General features: G+C 30.5%; 12 protein-coding genes across 12 annotated transcripts; 4 read left to right on the forward strand and 8 right to left on the reverse strand.

Annotated features, from left to right (window-relative positions):
- Nucleotides 1–374: 374 nt before the first annotated feature.
- Nucleotides 375–1,213, forward strand: PPL_11235 (uncharacterized protein; the record flags this gene model as incomplete). The annotated part of the gene is made up of 2 exons (XM_020581992.1): nt 375–914; nt 980–1,213. The coding sequence occupies 2 exons, from the start codon at nt 375–377 to the stop codon at nt 1,211–1,213; spliced, it is 774 nt and encodes a 257-aa protein (XP_020427295.1).
- Nucleotides 1,214–1,622: 409 nt separating this feature from the next.
- PPL_11236 (uncharacterized protein) lies at nt 1,623–3,420 on the reverse strand (the record flags this gene model as incomplete). Its single annotated transcript, XM_020581993.1, has 3 exons — nt 1,623–1,654; nt 1,722–1,990; nt 2,048–3,420. The coding sequence occupies 3 exons, from the start codon at nt 3,418–3,420 to the stop codon at nt 1,623–1,625; spliced, it is 1,674 nt and encodes a 557-aa protein (XP_020427296.1).
- A 615-nt stretch (nt 3,421–4,035) lies between these two features.
- On the reverse strand, nt 4,036–5,559 carry PPL_11237 (DUF1996 domain-containing protein; the record flags this gene model as incomplete). The annotated part of the gene is made up of 1 exon (XM_020581994.1): nt 4,036–5,559. One exon carries the CDS (start codon nt 5,557–5,559, stop codon nt 4,036–4,038), a length of 1,524 nt encoding a protein of 507 aa, XP_020427297.1.
- A 1,066-nt stretch (nt 5,560–6,625) lies between these two features.
- PPL_11238 (uncharacterized protein) lies at nt 6,626–9,376 on the forward strand (the record flags this gene model as incomplete). Its single annotated transcript, XM_020581995.1, has 2 exons — nt 6,626–7,990; nt 8,054–9,376. The coding sequence occupies 2 exons, from the start codon at nt 6,626–6,628 to the stop codon at nt 9,374–9,376; spliced, it is 2,688 nt and encodes an 895-aa protein (XP_020427298.1).
- Nucleotides 9,377–9,482: 106 nt separating this feature from the next.
- PPL_11239 (AAA ATPase domain-containing protein) lies at nt 9,483–10,785 on the reverse strand (the record flags this gene model as incomplete). Its single annotated transcript, XM_020581996.1, has 5 exons — nt 9,483–9,604; nt 9,687–9,855; nt 9,925–10,021; nt 10,087–10,217; nt 10,297–10,785. The coding sequence occupies 5 exons, from the start codon at nt 10,783–10,785 to the stop codon at nt 9,483–9,485; spliced, it is 1,008 nt and encodes a 335-aa protein (XP_020427299.1).
- Nucleotides 10,786–10,970: 185 nt separating this feature from the next.
- Nucleotides 10,971–12,716, reverse strand: PPL_11240 (AAA ATPase domain-containing protein; the record flags this gene model as incomplete). The annotated part of the gene is made up of 6 exons (XM_020581997.1): nt 10,971–11,001; nt 11,060–11,298; nt 11,380–11,883; nt 11,956–12,111; nt 12,207–12,514; nt 12,614–12,716. 6 exons carry the CDS (start codon nt 12,714–12,716, stop codon nt 10,971–10,973), a joined length of 1,341 nt encoding a protein of 446 aa, XP_020427300.1.
- Nucleotides 12,717–13,017: 301 nt separating this feature from the next.
- Nucleotides 13,018–13,717, reverse strand: PPL_11241 (uncharacterized protein; the record flags this gene model as incomplete). Its single annotated transcript, XM_020581998.1, has 3 exons — nt 13,018–13,164; nt 13,262–13,434; nt 13,603–13,717. The coding sequence occupies 3 exons, from the start codon at nt 13,715–13,717 to the stop codon at nt 13,018–13,020; spliced, it is 435 nt and encodes a 144-aa protein (XP_020427301.1).
- Nucleotides 13,718–14,027: 310 nt separating this feature from the next.
- PPL_11242 (uncharacterized protein) lies at nt 14,028–14,135 on the reverse strand (the record flags this gene model as incomplete). Its single annotated transcript, XM_020581999.1, has 1 exon — nt 14,028–14,135. The coding sequence occupies one exon, from the start codon at nt 14,133–14,135 to the stop codon at nt 14,028–14,030; it is 108 nt and encodes a 35-aa protein (XP_020427302.1).
- A 730-nt stretch (nt 14,136–14,865) lies between these two features.
- PPL_11243 (uncharacterized protein) lies at nt 14,866–15,219 on the forward strand (the record flags this gene model as incomplete). Its single annotated transcript, XM_020582000.1, has 1 exon — nt 14,866–15,219. The coding sequence occupies one exon, from the start codon at nt 14,866–14,868 to the stop codon at nt 15,217–15,219; it is 354 nt and encodes a 117-aa protein (XP_020427303.1).
- Nucleotides 15,220–15,600: 381 nt separating this feature from the next.
- On the reverse strand, nt 15,601–16,382 carry PPL_11244 (WD40 repeat domain-containing protein; the record flags this gene model as incomplete). Its single annotated transcript, XM_020582001.1, has 4 exons — nt 15,601–15,670; nt 15,745–16,069; nt 16,130–16,193; nt 16,278–16,382. 4 exons carry the CDS (start codon nt 16,380–16,382, stop codon nt 15,601–15,603), a joined length of 564 nt encoding a protein of 187 aa, XP_020427304.1.
- Nucleotides 16,383–17,081: 699 nt separating this feature from the next.
- Nucleotides 17,082–17,348, forward strand: PPL_11245 (uncharacterized protein; the record flags this gene model as incomplete). The annotated part of the gene is made up of 1 exon (XM_020582002.1): nt 17,082–17,348. One exon carries the CDS (start codon nt 17,082–17,084, stop codon nt 17,346–17,348), a length of 267 nt encoding a protein of 88 aa, XP_020427305.1.
- Nucleotides 17,349–18,393: 1,045 nt separating this feature from the next.
- rae1 (WD40 repeat-containing protein) lies at nt 18,394–19,747 on the reverse strand (the record flags this gene model as incomplete). The annotated part of the gene is made up of 4 exons (XM_020582003.1): nt 18,394–18,501; nt 18,588–18,822; nt 18,960–19,408; nt 19,517–19,747. The coding sequence occupies 4 exons, from the start codon at nt 19,745–19,747 to the stop codon at nt 18,394–18,396; spliced, it is 1,023 nt and encodes a 340-aa protein (XP_020427306.1).
- Nucleotides 19,748–19,944: the final 197 nt, after the last annotated feature.

Below are 19,944 nucleotides of genomic sequence, written 5' to 3' on the forward strand. Positions count from 1 at the left end.
TTAATAACAATCAAATCCATCAACAACACTTACTTGTCGTTTCCATTTTAATATTTAATCAATTTATTTCCAAGTTTCTCCGATTTTACCTTATATTACTGGTACCAATCCACTCAATCCATTTAAAAAATTATATATATGTATTTTTATTCTATAATAAAAGTACAACACCATACTCTCAATCAATCCTATCAACACAAAACATTTAAATATTTCATCATTTTTTTTTTCTGGAAAAACTAGTTTTTGTTTGTTAACTTTTTATTAAAAAATAATATTAATATTAATAATATCAATAATATTAGAAAAATAATATAGAATTATAAAAATATCTACCATTTTTTATTATAAAAAACAACAAATATAACTGAAAAATGTTTTTCATTAAAAAAGAAATTGTAACTCTACTGCTAATGATGCTTGCCATCTTGATGATGGCATCCATGTTTACAGTTCAATACGAAATAAAATATAAAGAGGTATATTTTATCAATGGAACCAAAGTAGTTCATATCAACGATCAGAATATATATAATTTCGGTATTGAAATCGATGACAAAGTCAATGGTATCGATGATGACAATTTCTATTCACTCAAGGTATGGCCAAGAGGACTGTTACTGTTCTCTGCCATTCTCTCACTAAGAACCATTTCCATATTCTTCTTGGTGACAACAATTCTTGTTGGACTGATCTACCTGAAAGGTCAAAACACCACCTCTCCACGTGCACCTCTCATTTTCATCATTCTCTTTAACATGTCTTTCCTCTTCAATTTTATCTCTGTGGTTATCATTGGAAACTTAACAGAAGCACTTCGTCGTCCTATTAAAAACACCGAACATACATGTATTGAAAACAACTCTTATGTCAGACAATGTCAAACTTTATCTGGAAGTTTTTCAAGTGCAAAAGTAAGTAAATGAACATTTTTATTTATAAAAACATTTATTAATATTTATCTATTTAAAATTTTCAGTATGAAAGTTATGATTGGGGATTTAGATATGGTTGGTATATTGGTCTTGGTGCAATGTTGGCATACATAATCTTGGAAATTCCAATTGTATTGCTCTTGAGAAACTCTACTGTTGAACCAAAATCAACAGCACCACCATTCCTTGAGAAATATGGATCACAAGAAGAACTCACACCCAAAGAAGATGGAAAGAATAATAATATAATTGTTGATTCTACAAAATCAATATGTTAACAATATTATAATTATTTAAATTCATTAATACTATTTTTTATTATTACATTCAACTCTTTTATTATTATTACCTAAAATATAATAATAATAATTATTATTTTTTCAATATAATTATTTTAATTATTTTTCTTTTTTATCCAATCCAAGATATTTCACTTGACAATGATAATAATGTAAAGAATTTTATCAACCCAATCCAATTTAGTTTAAATTAAAAGTACTAAAATTCGATTAATAAAAGTATAATAAAATAAAAACAAAATACATTGTAAATATACTTTTTTTACAATATCAAATCAAAATACAATCAAAATAAATAATTAATTAATATGTTATATATAAAATAATTATAATAAAAAATAAAAAAATAATAATTGATTGTTGTAATTAATAAATAAAATATTTATATTTATATATTTATATAAATCTGTGCTGCTGCTGCTAAATTAAATTAAATTTCTATACTATGTAAATGTCTGATAAATAAATTGATCGATAAAAAGTTAACCTTTCGAAAACTCTTTTAAAATTGCGTATTGTCTTGGTGTTAATGATTTCGGAATTACCACAGATATCTTTAAGAAGAAATCGCCTTTCTTTCTTGTGAAAATATTTGTAAAACCTTGTTCCTTTATCTTTAGAATTTGATTCGGTTGAGTTCCAGGTTGAATATCGATATCCATCGTACCATACAAAAAGGGAACTGTAATTCTACCACCTAAAACTGCTTCAATCATCTGAACTGATACTTCTCCCCAAACATCATCACCATCACGTCTGTAATGAAAACAAGGTTAGATAGAAATTTTCATAATTATTATTAGTTAAACTTACCTAAAACTTGGATGTTCTGGTACGTCAAAACATAGAATGAGATCACCGTGAGGTGCACCGTTCTCACCGACATGTCCTTGTCCGTTGAATATTTGTTTGTAGCCAGAGTTGATACCGGGTGGAATGTAGACATTGAGAAACTGCTGTGATATCACTGTGCCTTTGCCATTGCAGTGGGAACAACTTGATACCGAATCGAAACCATTGGCAGCACACTGTGGACAACTAATATTCTTTTTGTTTAAATACGACTTGTTGCAACCTTCTACACTCTCTTCGAAAGTAACTGGTAACGTTGTTATTATACTCTGTCCTTTATTCGATGGCATCAGAATATTCTTTATTTCCAATCCAACAAATTTATTTGATTTATTATTATTACTATTATTTAAACAACTATTATTATTATTATTATCTTTACTATCTTTAATATCAATTACTGGTGGTGATTGTGATGATGATGGTGGTGGTGCATTCTTTAATGAACATAAATCAATAACTTCTTTTGGATAATCAATTTGTTCAACATTGTTGTTGTTATTTTTATTATTGTCGATATTGATAATAGTTTTATTGTCACTATCTAAAGTTGGTGATGTTGGTTCTGTACAAGTGGTTGTAGTTACTGTTGTTGTATTGGTATATTGTGTAGTTGTAAATGGTATTCTGTTATGTACAAATGATGAAGATTGATTTAAATTATTCTTTATACTTTTACTCTGTTCTTTATTACTACTACTGCTACTACTACTACTGCTGCTGCTACTACTACTGCTGCTACTGCTACTGCTTATACTAGAAAGATAACGATTACTTCTACTACTACTACTACAACTTTCAGTTTCTTTTGTAATATGATTATTTGATTGATTTAAAATGTTACCAAATGAGTCGTGTGTTGTGGTTGTAGTTGTTGTGGTGGTAGTCATTGAGTTTCGTGTCGCTGGTGTCAAATTAGTTGAAGATCCAATTGAATTCACCGGTGAAGATGGAGGTGATAAAGATACTCTATTATTATTAATATTCACATTTGTATTGGTATTTGTATTATTGGTATTGGTACCATGAATTATATTACTAAATGGTTGATGTTGATATGGATGATGTGGTTGAGGTTGTTGTTGTTGTTGTGATGACGATGATTGTGTTGTCGTTGTTATTGTAGTTATATTATTATCATATGATAATTTCGAGAGTGGATTCGATAATATTTCATATGCCTCTCTGATTTCATTGAAACGATGATTGATCACTGGATTCAATGAGTTTTTATCAGGGTGATATTTCAATGCCATATTTTTATATGCTTTTTTGACGGTACTACTATCGGAATTGTGGTCAATTCCAAGTACTTCATAATAGTTTCTTTTCATTCTAGAATGACTGATCTGACCAGATATGAAATGATGAAAACTGACTATTCTATTCTATTCTTTTTCCTTAAAAATATATATGCAAATAAACCAGTTTAATATATAAATAAATAAATAAATAAATTATATAAATATATAGTTTATAAATTTGATAATAAAATAAATATATATATGACTATATATATAAATTATTTAAAATAGCCTAACAAACATTGATGTTGTTGTATCACAAAGCTTTGCGATTGAACAAAACTTATTATTAATGTTTAAATGAAACACCATTTTAAAAAGGCACAAGACGTAATAATTGAAAATTCCTGAAAATTCCGTGTGTAAGAAATTGAAATTTGGACGAAATTTTACTTGTTTTTTAAATTTTGATTAATTTTAATTTTTTAGAAATTAAGAAATATCTATATTTATTTTAATAAAATATTTTTTGTTTTTAGTTGTTTAGGTTTAATAAATGAAAAGAATGATCTCAAATAAAAGATAACTTTACTTTTTTAACATTTGTTTTTGAATTTCAAAAATAGGAATAAACATCATTAAAAAAAAAAAAATTAATATGTTTATTAAATTAAAAAAATATAAATATAGACATTTTTATTATTATTACAATAAAAACATAAAAGTAATTGTAATCATAATGAATGATAATAAAATCGATGGTAAATGAGTGGAGCAAGAATTGAAACCTGTGGTAGAGGTCAATGGATCAGAGGTGGTCGATGTCATGAGTGGATCGGTTGGTGGACGATAGAGAATTGCTTCCTGAACGTTTTCATTGACTTCGGCACCCGGGTGCTTGAAGAGTAATCTTGGTGGGTGATCAGTGTTGGCAGTTTGCATCGAGTAAGTCGATGGACCGTCAGCAGTGAAACACAAGTGGATTTCGTTCTGATTGTTTTTCATTGTGTTGATAACGAGTTGAGTGACGTTGATTGAATGATATCCCCATTGGCCGTCAATGTAGAGTTGAACGTCGCTCGACTTGTTTGGACAGACTGGCGAGTCGCTGGCGAATTCCTCGGGGGTCACTAGGTAACCAAAGAAGAAGTTTGGTTTGGCATTGGGATCGTTGTTTGCAGCCCAGAGATCGAGTACAACTTCCGACCAGATTTCGGTTTTCGCTTCGGCTGGTATGACGATCTTCACGTAGGGGACGTTCAGACCGGTTGAATCGATCTGAGCTACCGTTTGACTCGACTTCTTGCAGTTGATCATTGCATAGCTGTTCTTGATAAATGTGTAAATACGTGGGAGATCGTTTCCACAGGTGACACCTTTGTTGAGACATTCCTCAATCATGAATTTCATGGTTTGCTCTGGCCAACCGTTGAAAAAGTCGGCGTGCGCAGAGAAGAGATTCGCCCATGGGAAAGTACGCGATCCACCCGAGTTGATGATTGGATTCAACGAGAGTTGAGCGTTGGTCCAGTTCGACTCACGAATGAAATAGGCGAGTTGCATATTGAGTTGAGGAATTCTCACTGGGTACGCCTCGGGACAACGACCTTTTTCGTTGTCTCCCGAGTAGTCGTAGGCGGCGTTACGGTAGGTGAAGTTTGGACGAATATTTACACCGTCCCAGCAATTCGGGAAAATAAGGTTGAAGTTGTACTGGGTGATCTGTGTTTCGTTGTTCTTATCGCAATCGGTGAACGGTGTCCTCGAGAAGCCTCTACCCTTGCAGAGATACCAGATGTTCCAATCCTCTTTAGTATTCTTTGGACTACCGGCAATCAGCTGCAAACCCTTTGGCATTGGGTTGTTCGGGTAGAACGTGTTGTTGTGTCCTTGGTAGTAGACTTTGATCATGGTTGGACGGTATTGATACTCGTTGATCTTCAACGATGGCACCCAGTAGCTACTACCATCGACCTTGTTGTCACAGGTGGTATCACTATTCTTGTAATCATAGATCGACTCTATTGTTGTGAATCCATTGACTTTGGTATTTCCGAAAAAGTCATGGATCATAGAGTAACCACTGGAATCTGGTAATAGAATAGCGTCATCCTGAAGTGTGTGTGAATATTGACATGAGACATGTGCTTGTTGTGAGTTTACCAAATTGATAAAACTACCACAAATTGTAATACAAACAAATAATAATACAGATATAATTAATTTCATTATTTAAAAAATAAATTAATTAATTAAAGGTTTGAATAAAATAAATAAATAAATAAAAAAACAACTATAGTTGTTTTATATTTATACAATATAGAAAAAATAAATATAAAATAATAAAAAGAATTTTGTTGTTGTTTGTTGTTTTTCAAATCACATTAAAATTGAGAAGTAAACCCAGCAATTGATGGTTCTCAGCCATAATTTTATGTCGAGATCATTTTTAATGGTACTACTTTTCCAAATTTTCGCTGTGAAAAGAAAATTTTATTGGTTTCTGTTTTGGCAGGCTATTGCATCCGATTCACAATTTTTTTGTAAAAATTACAAAAAAAAACTAACAAAAACGTAATTTTTTTTACTTTTTTTGAGTCCTTGAGCCCCCTCAACTTTCAACAGACAAAAGCTCTATAAATATGTGGTCCACAGATATTTTGGATTTCGATTCCGTCATTGCAATGGTTTCTCCCTACACACAAAAAGATCTAAATGTTAAATTTTTTTGTATTTATCCTCCCAAATTTAAAAATAAATTAATTATACAATCTGTAGATTCCAGAACTTCTCAGTCGTTCCTTTTGTCAAGAATCTGCAGATTTTAAATAAATTAAAGGCAAAGGACATTATTAGATCAATTTTTGTTACATCAAAATTCAATAATTATACAAACAATAATAAAGAGTATAAATGTTAAAATTTGAAAAAATAAAATAAAATAAAAATAGTAACAGTTTTTATATTCATTTAAATTTTTAATATTGATATTATTATCTTAAACATTTACAATGATTCGTTTTTTTTTTTCTTTTTGTAAATTTGAGTGTGTAAAAAAAAAAATTTTTGCAACAAAGAGAAAATTCTTTTTCTTAGAATTTCCAATTGAGTAATTCAATTTGGAAATTTTTATACCAAGAAATAACTTTTGTAATTAACAAATGTAATGAATTCACAATGGAATGAAGGATTTTAGTTATTTTTTTTATAATTTGTATTTAGTAAATTAGATAGAGAGATAGTAATAATAATTTAGTGGAAAAAAAAATAAAAAACAATTTATTAATAATATATAATGTCAATTGCAACACAATCCAGTTTTATTTCTACAACTACAACAACAACAACAACTTCAACTTTAACACCAAAGAAACCAACGTTTCCTTTGAAACCAATCAGCAATAATCATAATATAATGAATAGCACTCTTAATATCAATAATGGTTTAAAGACAATGAATTCTACTCCTATTAATCCAATGAACAGCAACAACAATGGTAATAATGGTATAGTCAATGGAGGAAGTAATTTGAATGGTCTTCAAACAAGTTTAGTTAACAATAATGGGGTGAAATCATTAGTTACAAACCCAGCAAATCAGCCATCATCTTTGAACATTAAACAGAATCCAATCAGCACAATCAATCCAAATAACAATCTAACTTTGAAACCAACAACCTCACCAACCAAACCATTAAAATTGCATCCAATTGGCAACAACAGCAATACATTGCTTGTACATAGATCACCTTCACTTCAATCATCAAACAACCCAAACAATAATAATATTAATCCAATTAATAATAATAATGTAAATACATCTTCTCCAACAAATCAACAACAGCAACAACAACAAATATTTACTGCTCAAACACTTACACCACCACCACAACCACAAACAACGGCGATCAGTGAAAATCAAAATGATTCTGATCAGCAAACTTCAAATTTGCAAAATAATCAACAATTACCTCAAATTGTCAGTATTATTAATAGTAATAATATTACAAACAATGAACAACAACAACAAGCAGTATTGTCGGACACCAATAAGCAATTGACACCTCCAACACAAGCAATAGTTGGTCATAGTTCAAGTTCTCCACAACCAGTTTACCAACCAGAAAGCTTACAGCAACAACCACCACCACAACAACAACAATTATTAATGCCTCAAAATCCACAACAAAATGTACAGCATCAACAACCAAAGCTGTTACCACTTCCACAACCATTCCAACAACAACAACAGCAACAACCTGTAGTGCATAATAACAACAACAACAACACAAATAATAATGCAATGGAATTAGTTTTATATGATAGTGTTCATCAAATTGATACTAATTTAGATGATAACTCTATTGTTGTTATTGACAACCAACAAAATAGATTGAATAAGCAGCAACAACAATCAGATCCATTATTATTAGCACAATTAGATAGTCTTAGAAAAGAATTAGAATCAATTAAAAGAGATCAGAGAAATAATAATAACGGTAATAGTAATAATAATACTAGTAATAATAATAATAATAACATTAATAATAATGCAATAGTACAAACAACACCATTACCCGAAAATACTTATACTGCAAAGATGGGTCTTAAATTCCCTGTTGGATCGAGTACACAACATAAATCAATACAAAATAAACAGGTAACTATTAAATTTAATCGATTTAATCGAATTCAATATATACTAATAAGATTAATATAATAGTTGTTAAAAGGAAATACACATAGAACTGTAGGTTCAAAAGATAAGACTAGAAATCAACCACAACAACAACAACAACAACCACAAGAAAATGTACAAAAGAAACAAAAGCAATTCGATCCTGCAATGGTTGAACCAATCGATTCTTCAGGTTCCGATGTCATTGACGAGAGTGGTAATAATATTATAACAGGTATTCACAGTATTAATAATAGTAATAATAATAATAGTAACACAAAGAATAGTAATATTGCTCAACAAACAAATACAACAACAACCACTACAACAACTACATCTTTGAGTTCCTCATCGTCATCGATCAGCCACAAAGAAGAAACAATGGAAAGTTTGAAAGAGCAAATCGAAAAGTACAAGAAACGGTTGTATAACACCAAGAAAGCGTTGAACGGTGATTTCGATAACAAGGTTACCAAGGATGAGTCACAGTTCAAAGCTGACATTGCATCGTTGATCAAAGTGGAGTTGTCAAAGTTTGGACAACAACAACAACAGCAACCAGTAGTCCAACAACAGCCAGTCCAAGTTGTCAATCGTGAACGTGAGCGTGAGCTTGAAGAGACTATCATGCAGCTGACCAGCGAGTTGGAGCAACAAAAGGTTGCGACCACCAAAGAGTCACTCAAAGTGAAAGAGATGCAAAAGGAGAACAGTGATCTCAGTCTCGTCATTCAGACACAAACCGTTCAAATCAGTGATTTCGAGCGAAGACTCAAAGACCAGAGCGAGGATCACGAGGTGTTCAAGCTCACCATTAAAACCTATGTCGATAAATCCAATCAAGAGCACGACGAAGAAATGGATAAGGCAAACAAGCGATTATCGGCTTTGGAAGACGAAAAGCAACGTTTGAAAAAGAAAGCGGAAAAGGAGATACAACTCTGGATGCACGGTGCCAAGCTACTTCATGGTAAACTGATTGCCTTGCAAAAGACACGTGAGAACCTCTTGAATTCATCGGACTTGCAGGATATCAATCAAATCGGAAAGAGTCTCGAGAATGAAAGTAACTTTAATATGGACGATATCATTCAAAGTCAGAGTGAAGAAGACGACACTGATTTGGTTGATGGAAACAACAACGACAACGATAATAATCAAAATGAAAAAGAAGATCAAGATCAAGGACATTTGACACTTGATACTTCATCGGTACTTTTGTTATCACAAGACGACTTTCAATATCAGTCATCATTGATTCCACAGATCACTCAAGCAACCAACCCAAACAATCAAAATAATAATCCAATCACTCAGTATTCAATGATCAGTAACTTTGTGGATGACATAATCAACAACCAACAATAAATCATAATATAATAACACAATTGTTCAATATATATAGTAACCAATTCACTTGTAAATAAATTTATTTATATAAACAATTTTAATATTTATTCTAAAACTTTTATTCTTATAAAAAGTCTTTGATATAGGCACTCTTTTTAACGGCATTGGTGAAACCTTCTTGATATCTATATTTAATCTTTGATACAGTTGATTCTTTTATATTTTTCTTGTTTGTACTTTCAGGTGCTAAAGTAATAATAATAGTTTTAATAATCATAATAATAAAGTTAGTTACTATTGTATCTTAAAAAAATAGATTAATACATACATAATTGTATAGGTCTTCCAAAAAAGTCTTTGGGTACATGTTCAACGATGTTTTGTGGTTTTGGTGTGCTTGGTGGTGTAGGTACTTTAAATGCAGGAGCAGTTTCTGCTTTCTCTTTAGGTTTCGATTCTTTTTCTTGTACTTCTTTTTTATTTACTTTTTGTATTACCTATATGAATTGATTTCATTAAAATGTTAGTTTAAAAAACGTGTATATTAATATAATAGTTATACTTACAGCAATTGAAATGATTTGTTTTTGAGTATTTGATAAATGTAAATGTTTACTTGGTGTTTTATCCATAAAATTGAATTGAATTAAATTATCTATTGGTCTATAATTGATATATATTAATATATTACATTCAAGAATCAATGTTATTATTGAAGTTATACCTACGGATTTAATACATATTGTAATGAATGGGATATGTTATTCTCCAAAGTATAATTGATGTTATAGTGCTTCATAATTTCAACAAGATTATTCAAACTTTGTTTCTCCTTTTGACTGTATAAATGTGGATTTACCTGAAATTTAAAAAGTAAAAGATTGTTAGTATAATGATTTAGATAAGAACACATGTGTTATTATTATTAGTTTACATACAGATCTAATTGGCATTGCTAGAATATCGAGGAATGGTGAAATGAAATCTCTAACAAAGATGGTCTTTGTTAAGCTTGCATATACCATGGGTGGAACCAATTCCGATTGTAAAAACGAATCAATGACACTCTGTGAGTGTTTGAGTTTGATAAAGTTGGCATATCCAGACTGTGGGTGACTGACCTTTGGTGACATTGAGTTGCATTTGCTGTGTATAGCCAGTGGTATCAACGAGCGGTATCGTTCATCGTGTACCAAATCCGAATAGGTAAACCATTCCAAACACTCGACGGTCTTTTCAAATGAATAGTCGTTGGTCATATTCAAATTGAAATTCTCATAGACACCCTCCAGCAGTTTGTCTTGTTGAGAGCACGATACGATCTCCGACTCCAAAGTGCTGTAGTTGCCAGAGGATTCTTTATCCTTGGCGGACGACGCCTGTCCCTGGAAGATGTTCTTCCAGAGCTCAAACAGACCTTTCTCCATATCCTTCTGGCCGATGATACTATCGATGCTCTTGTCCCGCAGTGTGTTGGAGCTGAGCACATTCGTCTTGGATCTGATGAATTGCAGAGTGTTCAGACACGAACGAATGTCGTGTCCAGTCATATTGATGAGCAGTGTCAGTGCAGAGTCGTCGGCTCTCATTCCCTCGCTCTGACAGATCTCCTTCAGCCGCGACAACAAACGATTGGTCTTTGGCTTGGCAAAGTTAAACAGCAATGCTTCCTGTCTGAGCTTTCTGAGCGATGGAACATACTGGTCATTACAAATACAAATAATCGGTCTATTGATCTTTGGAAGTAACTGAGGTTTCTTTCCTTTACCCGACTTTTTAGGTTTAGCACTCACACTACCACCGTTGTCAAATTCATCCATCATATCATCATCCATATCAACATCGTTACTACCACTACCAATATCTCTATCAGTTTTACTTGCTTGACTATTTAATTTCTTACTATTGGCAATTAATTTCAATATTAATTCAACTGGTCCCTAGAAATTAGTGATTAATTAGTTATTATTTTTCTAATATATATATATATATAGCTTTATGATAATAATTTATTTACTTACATTATCCCCACCGGAAATACCATCGATTTCATCTATAATTAAACAAGTTGGCTTTTGGTTGGCGAATACCGATTGCATTTCGAGGGCAGCAAGGAATTTGGTTTCGAATTTCTCACCGGAACGTTCGAAACTTGCATTGATTTCAATGGGATTATAACCAGCTTGCTTTGCCAAGATGTGAGCGAGTGTTGTCTTTCCAAGACCAGGTCCACCCGTCAGCAAAATGATCTTATGATTCGGTTGTCCAGCGGCATCCAATGCACCATTATTATGTTGTTGTACAATAGCTTTGGAAGGAGCAGCACCAGTAGTTGTTGTTTTCTTTTGGAATTTCCAATTTACAACTTGTGCCTGATTTTTATTATTATCCGATCCAGAAGAAGTTGTTGTTGTTGAATTATTACCATTACCACTACCGCTACTACTACTACTACTATTAATCTGTTTTCCAAATACACTATAATCCCAATGTTTAAGCCATAACAATATATCTTTATTTAATTTCTAAAAACATTCATATTAATTAATTTTTCCACAATTGTTATGTTAATGTATTTTGTTTTAAACTTAACTTACATCATCACTTAATAATTCATGGAATGAATCAGGTGCATATTTATCAACCCATAATCTATTGTCGATCTTCTTATTTCCTTTGTTTGTCAATGTTGTTGTTTTGTTGTTATATGTGATTGTTGCTGCTGAATTTGCTTTTAGTGCTTTTGTAATTTGCTATATTTAAAATGGTGATGGAGTTAATAATACATTTGTAATTGATAATATAGTAATGATGATGTTGTTGTTGTTGTTATCAAATATATAGTTACATGTTCACTAATCTCAGTATCCAATTCACTTATAGATTTACCAAGTAGAGAGCCACCGATTCTACTGAGATTGATTCTGTTTCGAACGGATTCCTCAGAGTAGTAATCTAATTCCTCTTCATCTTTCTTCAAGCGATTGTAGATTCTCTCGCCACTGAACGATGTAATGGTGATTTCATCATCGACTCCGTATGAATGTTGGAAATTACCGCCAAACAACATTGTAGAACATGAACGGACACTATCAAAATCATATTTTTTACTATCAATATCATTGCTGCTGCTGTTACTGAGTTTATGTTTCTTCTCTTTAGTTAAATTGATTGATAATATAATATTATTGTATTAATTAATTAAAATCATCATCAACATCATTAAATATAGTAATTTATAATAAATTAACTTACCTATATGATTTCTATCGCTATCGTCAGTAGCATTTGTATCTACATCTTGAAAATCATCACCATCATTGAAAATACGTCTCTTTTGACCTAATATAGATTTCATTATTAGATTAGATGACTAGCTATTATCATCTAGATTTATTGATCAACCTATAACTTTAAATAACTGTTATTAATAATAAATGGTTGTTTCAAAATTATTTTAAATTTTTGTTTTACCCGCCTTTTTTCAAAATTTATTTTAAATTTGAATTTAAAAGATTTTATAATTCTTTCTAAAATTATTGACTTGGTGAAGATATTATTATTAGGTAAAACAATTTTAAAATTGTTTTTTAAATATTTTTATTTATTTGATATCAGATTTTGATTAAGATATATATATAATCAAAAATAAAATTAAATTAAACCAATGGTTGATAACCTGATGGTTTAATATTTGATAAGAGAATTCCATCATTTTGTGGATAGTAATCTTGTTGTTCCATTTCTATTACATGTTGTTGTTGTTGTTGTTGATTTTGTTGTTGTTGATGTTGTTGAATTGATTCCTTTGGGAATCTCATTTTTATTTAATTTATAAATATAGATATTGATTAATAAAAAATAGATTTATTGAAAAAAAATAAAAAGTATAAAGAAACTTACATAGAAACCACCACTTCCTTTAACTGGATTTATAAGGTATTCAAAAGAAATACCACGATAACTATATTTTGCATTTGCATCTCCTATTGTCTTGTCAATTCTTGCTTTATGTTTATAATGTAATCTAATTGATATAGCCCCTACCAATGCCATCGCTATAAAAGGAATTCCTGCTGAACCAAAAATGACAAGACCATCATTAAGATAATATATACCAAGTCAACAAAAAAGTACCATTAATGCAAAAGATAAAACGATTGGAAGTACTATTACTTTTGGTGAATAGTTCACAACTATCTGTGCATTGAATTGATCTATCAGATCTGAAAACTCTGCCTCACTGAGAATCGATTGATAAAGTTTCTTTGGATACTTTTTTCTAATAAATATTTGGTTTTTGGAAGTTCCTCTAATTTCTGGACGAATCTTACAACTGATTGTATTTCTTTCGATCATTTGTGTTTGTTTAAAAATATATATAAATGTAAATTATTAAGTTAATAACTCTATTAATAATATATAAATAGGTTTCTTTATCTTAGAAAATAAATACATGGTTTTTATTAAATAATAATGGTTTTTTGTTGCTTATTATTATAAATGATTATATATAATTGATTTTAGAGAATATACTTCTTACACAAGTTCTTTCTATATCGAAATAAACATAGACAACAGCTCTCCAATAGTGGTCATTTAGATTACATATTTGATCTTCATTCAATCTACCTGGGTATCTAAACATTTCAGAAAGACATTTGAATACTTAGCTTCTACCAAGAAGATTCTCAGCAATCACACGATACTTTGAATGTAAATTCGATAAAGGCATTTCAATTCCACCATCAGGGTTTATAATATTGAAAGCCTCCATTCTTCTAAAACCATTGTCACCCAATAAGATATCTCCTTTGTCAATATATACATGACGTCACTCATGGTATGTGAGATGAATAATGGCATCATCTTTAACGCTACCAGGAAAGGCCTTTGACATGTAAAAGATTGTACCAGAAGTGATGGATACAATAAACAATCTAGTGATACTATGTTGCTTTTTCTTAGCTGAATAAAACAATGTATCCAATCTTAAGTCAAGTGGCTTTTCAATTCTTACTTCTGTACCATCCACTGAACCAATAATATTATCGTTACAGAAATAAAACTTAACTATCTCTCTATTTGTTGTCCGTCTAAGGACAATAAGGTAGCCGCCAAGGCAAAGCCGGTACCTATCAATCAACATCAATAATAATTACCAGCCAACATATAAGAAACAGTCAATTATAATTAATTAAATTAATTAATCAACTAAATAAGTAATAGTTCAAAACAACAGATCAAAATAATAATTAAATTAGAATCTGTTGTTTCTGTTGTTTCTAAATTAAGTATTCAACACTCAGCCGTCAAGCTTCTCAATAATGAATATATTGAGTTTAACGCGACGTTAAAGATTCATTCAATTGATTCAATATTCAAGACATAAAATTAAAGAAATTAAATAAATAAGAAAAGAATTAAAATAAAACTTAGAAATTAGATTATATAAAACATTATTAGAAATAACTCTTTAATATTATTAATTACAAATCACATGAGAGATGGCAGATCCAAATGAACAATTAACAGAAACACCCAACACCACCACAACCACAACAACCACTCGATCAACGGCATCTACAGATCCAACATCAACAACAACAACAACCACAACAAATGATCTTACAATGAACGATCTCGAAAGCAATAATGATAATGATTCAATCCCATCATATTCTACCTTGTTTCCTGATATCGTTCCTACAGTCACACGCCCAGACTCACTCCCGTCGGATGTATTCCAAGCAACCCTGATCGCATCCAAGACTCCGATCTCTTCCTCTATCGTACCTGGTCAACTAGAGAACAAACACTATTTGATAGATCAGAATTATAACTATCTATTCTTTGTATAGAGTGTATCGATTTATCAATGTAGGTTGAGGAGGAGGTATATCGTTTGTATAAACTCTACTGGATAAATATTCAATAATGGCCATTCTAACTCTATTAACTGTTGTTCTTGAGATCCTAAATAAAAATCCTTTAAGTAAATCAGTTGTATAATGTCTCATATGAAACATTGTGATTATTATCCTATCCAATGGTCGTAGGAATTTAGTGGAGTTTGGATGGGTCAACGGATTATGAACAAGGTATTCATCTAGATGCTACTTTTTGATACACCAACAAACTTTTTGAATCTTTTATCTGGTAAATTGTAGAGTTCTATAACTACCTTATTATTACTATAAACCTCTATTTTATCATTTATATATCGATGAGCGAATGCAATACTATTGACACTGTACATTATCAACAGTTGATCCTGGTGTTGGTTCCCTATGACATCTAAATAAGAATGATCTAATATTATTAGTTAGTTTGTTAATCAATTTGAGTTGTTTAGTTAAATATAATGATAGTTTTTAATAACATACTGTGATTTTTTATCATCAATATATTCAATGGCAACTCTTCCTTCGATTGAACCCACTGCGAAACCTGAAAGATCTTTAAAGCAAGCGATAGAACGAGTTTGATGTTTAAGAGGTGAATCCATTGATGTGTATTCGATGTTTTGAATGTCGAGGTTGTACACTCTAATTTTATGGTCGGCAGTAGCCACTGCCATCATTGTACAATGAACATCGAGTCCATAAACACGTTCAGGAAGGTTGACAGATATTACAGGTTCTTTTGGTGATCTCAAATCCCAATACCTGAGAGTCTTATCCCAACTTCCCGTCACCATAAGCTTCATTTCTTCGACCCAGAACACCGATTTGACAGGTGCATCATGTCAGCCAACTTCAGCCAAAATACCCGGTTGTATATCCCAAACCTTTACTTTATTATCAGTTCCACCTGCATAGATTTTTGAACAATCCTTTTGTTTTCATTTTTTTTGTTAATTTAATTAGTATTTAGTTTGATATTATTAATAATTAGATATTATTATTAATATACATACTGGTGACCAATCAGTACAGAGAATTGGTGCATCAAAGTTTATCATTGATTTCAATGCAGCTTGTGGTTGGTCGTCGGTCACTTGCCAAAATTCAAAATTAATCATTTTGTTTATTAAACAGCACAAATGTCAAATTTGATGTTTCCCTCATGAGAGATCTTAGATCTTATTTTATTTTATTTTATTTTATTTTATTTTATTTATTTATTTTATTTTTTTCTATTTAACTTTTAGTTTATTTTTTTTGAAAAAACAAAGACTACCCTGATTTTTGAGGTTCTTCTACTTTGAGGGACAGAAAGAAAGGCCTTTCAAATTGTTTATCAAAAATAGAGAAAACAATTTACTATCTAACTAATTAAAAATAATATCTTAGACAAATTCTAAAAATTTCATTTAAATATTTTTAAAATCCTGGAATTTTTGTAAAATTATGTTAATTAGATTTAAAAATTGATGATACTTGTCTTCTCTTAGAGATGGACACGATTCTCTATCGTATTTAATTAGAAAAGTAAATAGTGAAATAGATTATCTGAAAAACTAAAAATTTAGTTTTTTATTTTGTTTTGAAATATCTTTTTTTATAATATTTTAAAATGAATATCTTATAAAATTAAAAAAAGAGTTTAATTTTATATCTTTCCTAAATTTTTCCAAAATATGAAATTAATATCTATTTTTTGGAAAAATTTAGGAAAGATTTATTAGTTGGTAATGACATTGTTGGAAGTTGTCTATTCCAAAAAAAATTGAAAAAAAATAAACAGATAAAAAGTTAAAATATAGAAAATAACAGAAATAATGTTAAAGTCAAGTTTTCAAAAAACTAATAATATTCATGTGGAATGGTACGAATTTGAACTAGCCATTTTCAAGATTAGAGAAGCACCCATTAGAGATTGGTTGATGTATCGATTACAAACTATTAACGCGATCTTCGATGATGACTTTAGAAAAGGTAGAGAAGAAGCCATCAAGAGAGAGAAACAACATCTAGCAAGAGAAATCAAACTTCATTTGGAAGAAGAAGAATACATTGCACCTCTTTCACAATGGTTAACAAAATAGATTTTGCTATATTATTAAAAAATAAAATTTTGTTATTAAAGTATAAGGAAATTATAATTATAATAATTTCCAGAAAAAAAGTTTTTTAAAATAGAAACTTGTTTTCGAAATATTATGAATTTCAATTGATTTGAAACCAATCTACAAAAATCTAAATATTTATTTATTTATTAAATATGATATCTATTAAATTTATTTATTTCTATTTATTTTTTTGGCAGATATTTCAAGTCTATACTATGGTGTATATGTGGATTTTGTTTGTCAGGCAGAGACAGCTCCACATGATGGTACTTGGTTGCAATATGAGTATGGTCTGACCTATAGAGAGAGTAGAGAGCACCTGGATAGAAATGGCAAGAGAAATTGTCTCTGGAGAGAAACTACATATTTTAACATAAAACGAAGAGGAGAAGTGTAGAATCATGGGAGTTTTTTTATAATAACTCCATTCCAATGGGAAAGGTTGATTTCTACTTTTTTGAAACAAACGATGGACTGGCGTGACAACCAGACCGGTCCAAACGATGAAATGATCCATTGTGTTACACAACAACAACCATTATGAAAATTATAATAAATTATTCTAAAAATATTTTTATTTAAAAATGAATTATCAATTATTTTAAGAAATTTTGAAAGTGATAAATCCATTAGGTATATAACTATAGTTGATTATTAAAGTAAAGATTATATTTTTGTTGAGAAAAACAAGTAAATATTATTGCTTAGATTTATCATAACAAACTTTTGAATAGATAGTTGGTTTGGCGCCTTTATTTAAATAAAGTTCCAGTTATATTTAGTATTTTATTAATATAATATATTTTAAATATTATTTTTAATTTTATTTATTTCTTTTGTTTCTTCTTGTATAGGAGTAAATGATTGATTGAGACTGATTAATTAATTTGATTTGATTTGATAACCTGTTGAATTACTGTGTGATCTAATTAATTTTGATAATCTGTTATAAAAGAGAAAAAAACAATAAATAATGACAATCATTTATGCACTACACAGAGTTGGCATTATTAATGTACAACTATCGTGCTGCTTTCTTTGGATTCTTTCCTCTTCCTTTGATATCTGCTTCCTGTACCACTTGAATTTGAATTGTATTTGTACTGTTTTGATCATATCCATTGACACCCTATAAATTATATTTATATATAATTGTACAAACATGTTGTTAGATAACTTAAACTTGCTAATTATTTATAATGTGAATAACAATACCTTTGACCAATCATAAGAAAGTGCATAAGCATATAAAGTAGCCTCTGGATTAAAACAAGCTGCTGAAATTGTATTGTTGAGTTTTGGAAACTGTTTCAAACGATTCTTATTCTCCTTGTCCCAAAAGTTGAATGTTCCATCTGAACCTGCTGTGGCGAATGTTCCATAGGGCTGTGCGAATGCAATACTATTGACACTGTATGCATTATCACCTTCTGTACCTGGCGTTGATTCTCTATGACATTTGAATGTGAATGAACTGGATCATCATCATCATTATTATTGTTGTTGTTATTGTTAGTTAATAAGTTGTTAGTGTTAATAAAGAAGTTTAAGTAATTAATATATATATATATATAGATAACAACATACTCTGATTGTTTATCATCGGTAATATATTGAATTGCAACTCTTCCTTCGATTGAACCCATGGCGAAACCGGTACGATCCGGGAAGCAAGAGACACAACGTGTCTGGAATTTGAGGGGTGGTTCGATTGTGCTGAATTCTACGCCTGGCGAGCTGAGGTTGTACACTTTAACTTTGCGGTCGGCTGTGCCTACCACCAGCAGTGGATGCAACACATCGAGTGCATATACACGTTCGGGAAGATCGACCGACAGTACGGGTTGTGGTGATCGCAAATCCCAATACTTGAGAGTCTTATCCCAACTTCCTGTCACCAACACCTTGCTCTCTTCGATCCAGAACAACTCTTTGATCGGTGCATTGTGTTGTGCAACCTGTGTCAATGTATTCGATTGTAAATCCCAAACCTTTGCTTTATTATCACATCCACCTGCATAGATTTTGAAACAATCCTGTTTGTTTGTTTACAATTTACAAAGTAGATAGATTTTACAAATATGTAAATTAGATTAGTATTATTATATTATTATGAGAATAGATTAATATTAATCAATACATACGGGTGACCAATCAGTACAGAGAATTGGTGCTTCATAGTTTATCATTGCTTTCATTGCGGCTTGTGGTTGGTTTGTGACTTCCCAGACACGAAGTTGCTTATCCCATGAACCCGCTGTGAGATAGTTGTTTTTCGATGAGAATTTCAATGATGTTATTCCATCGCTTGGTGGATTGGCAACCTCTATCTTTTGTTGTTGCTGTTGCTGCTGTCCTAAAGTAGATCCAAACATTTTTTATATTATATATATCTAAATTATTCAAAAACAAACTTATTATTATGTATTTTTATTAATATTATTGTAATTCTATTGATTGATTTCAATCAAAAGTTATATCTATATATATAGTTATTTATGTTTGGTTTGAACAGTGATGAATTACAAACCGAATATCAACTTTAATTTAAAAAAATTATTTTTGTTTTTTT

Source organism: Heterostelium album (assembly GCF_000004825.1).
Source record: "Heterostelium album PN500 unplaced genomic scaffold PPL_scaffold13, whole genome shotgun sequence".
NCBI classification, from domain to species: domain Eukaryota; phylum Evosea; class Eumycetozoa; order Acytosteliales; family Acytosteliaceae; genus Heterostelium; species Heterostelium album.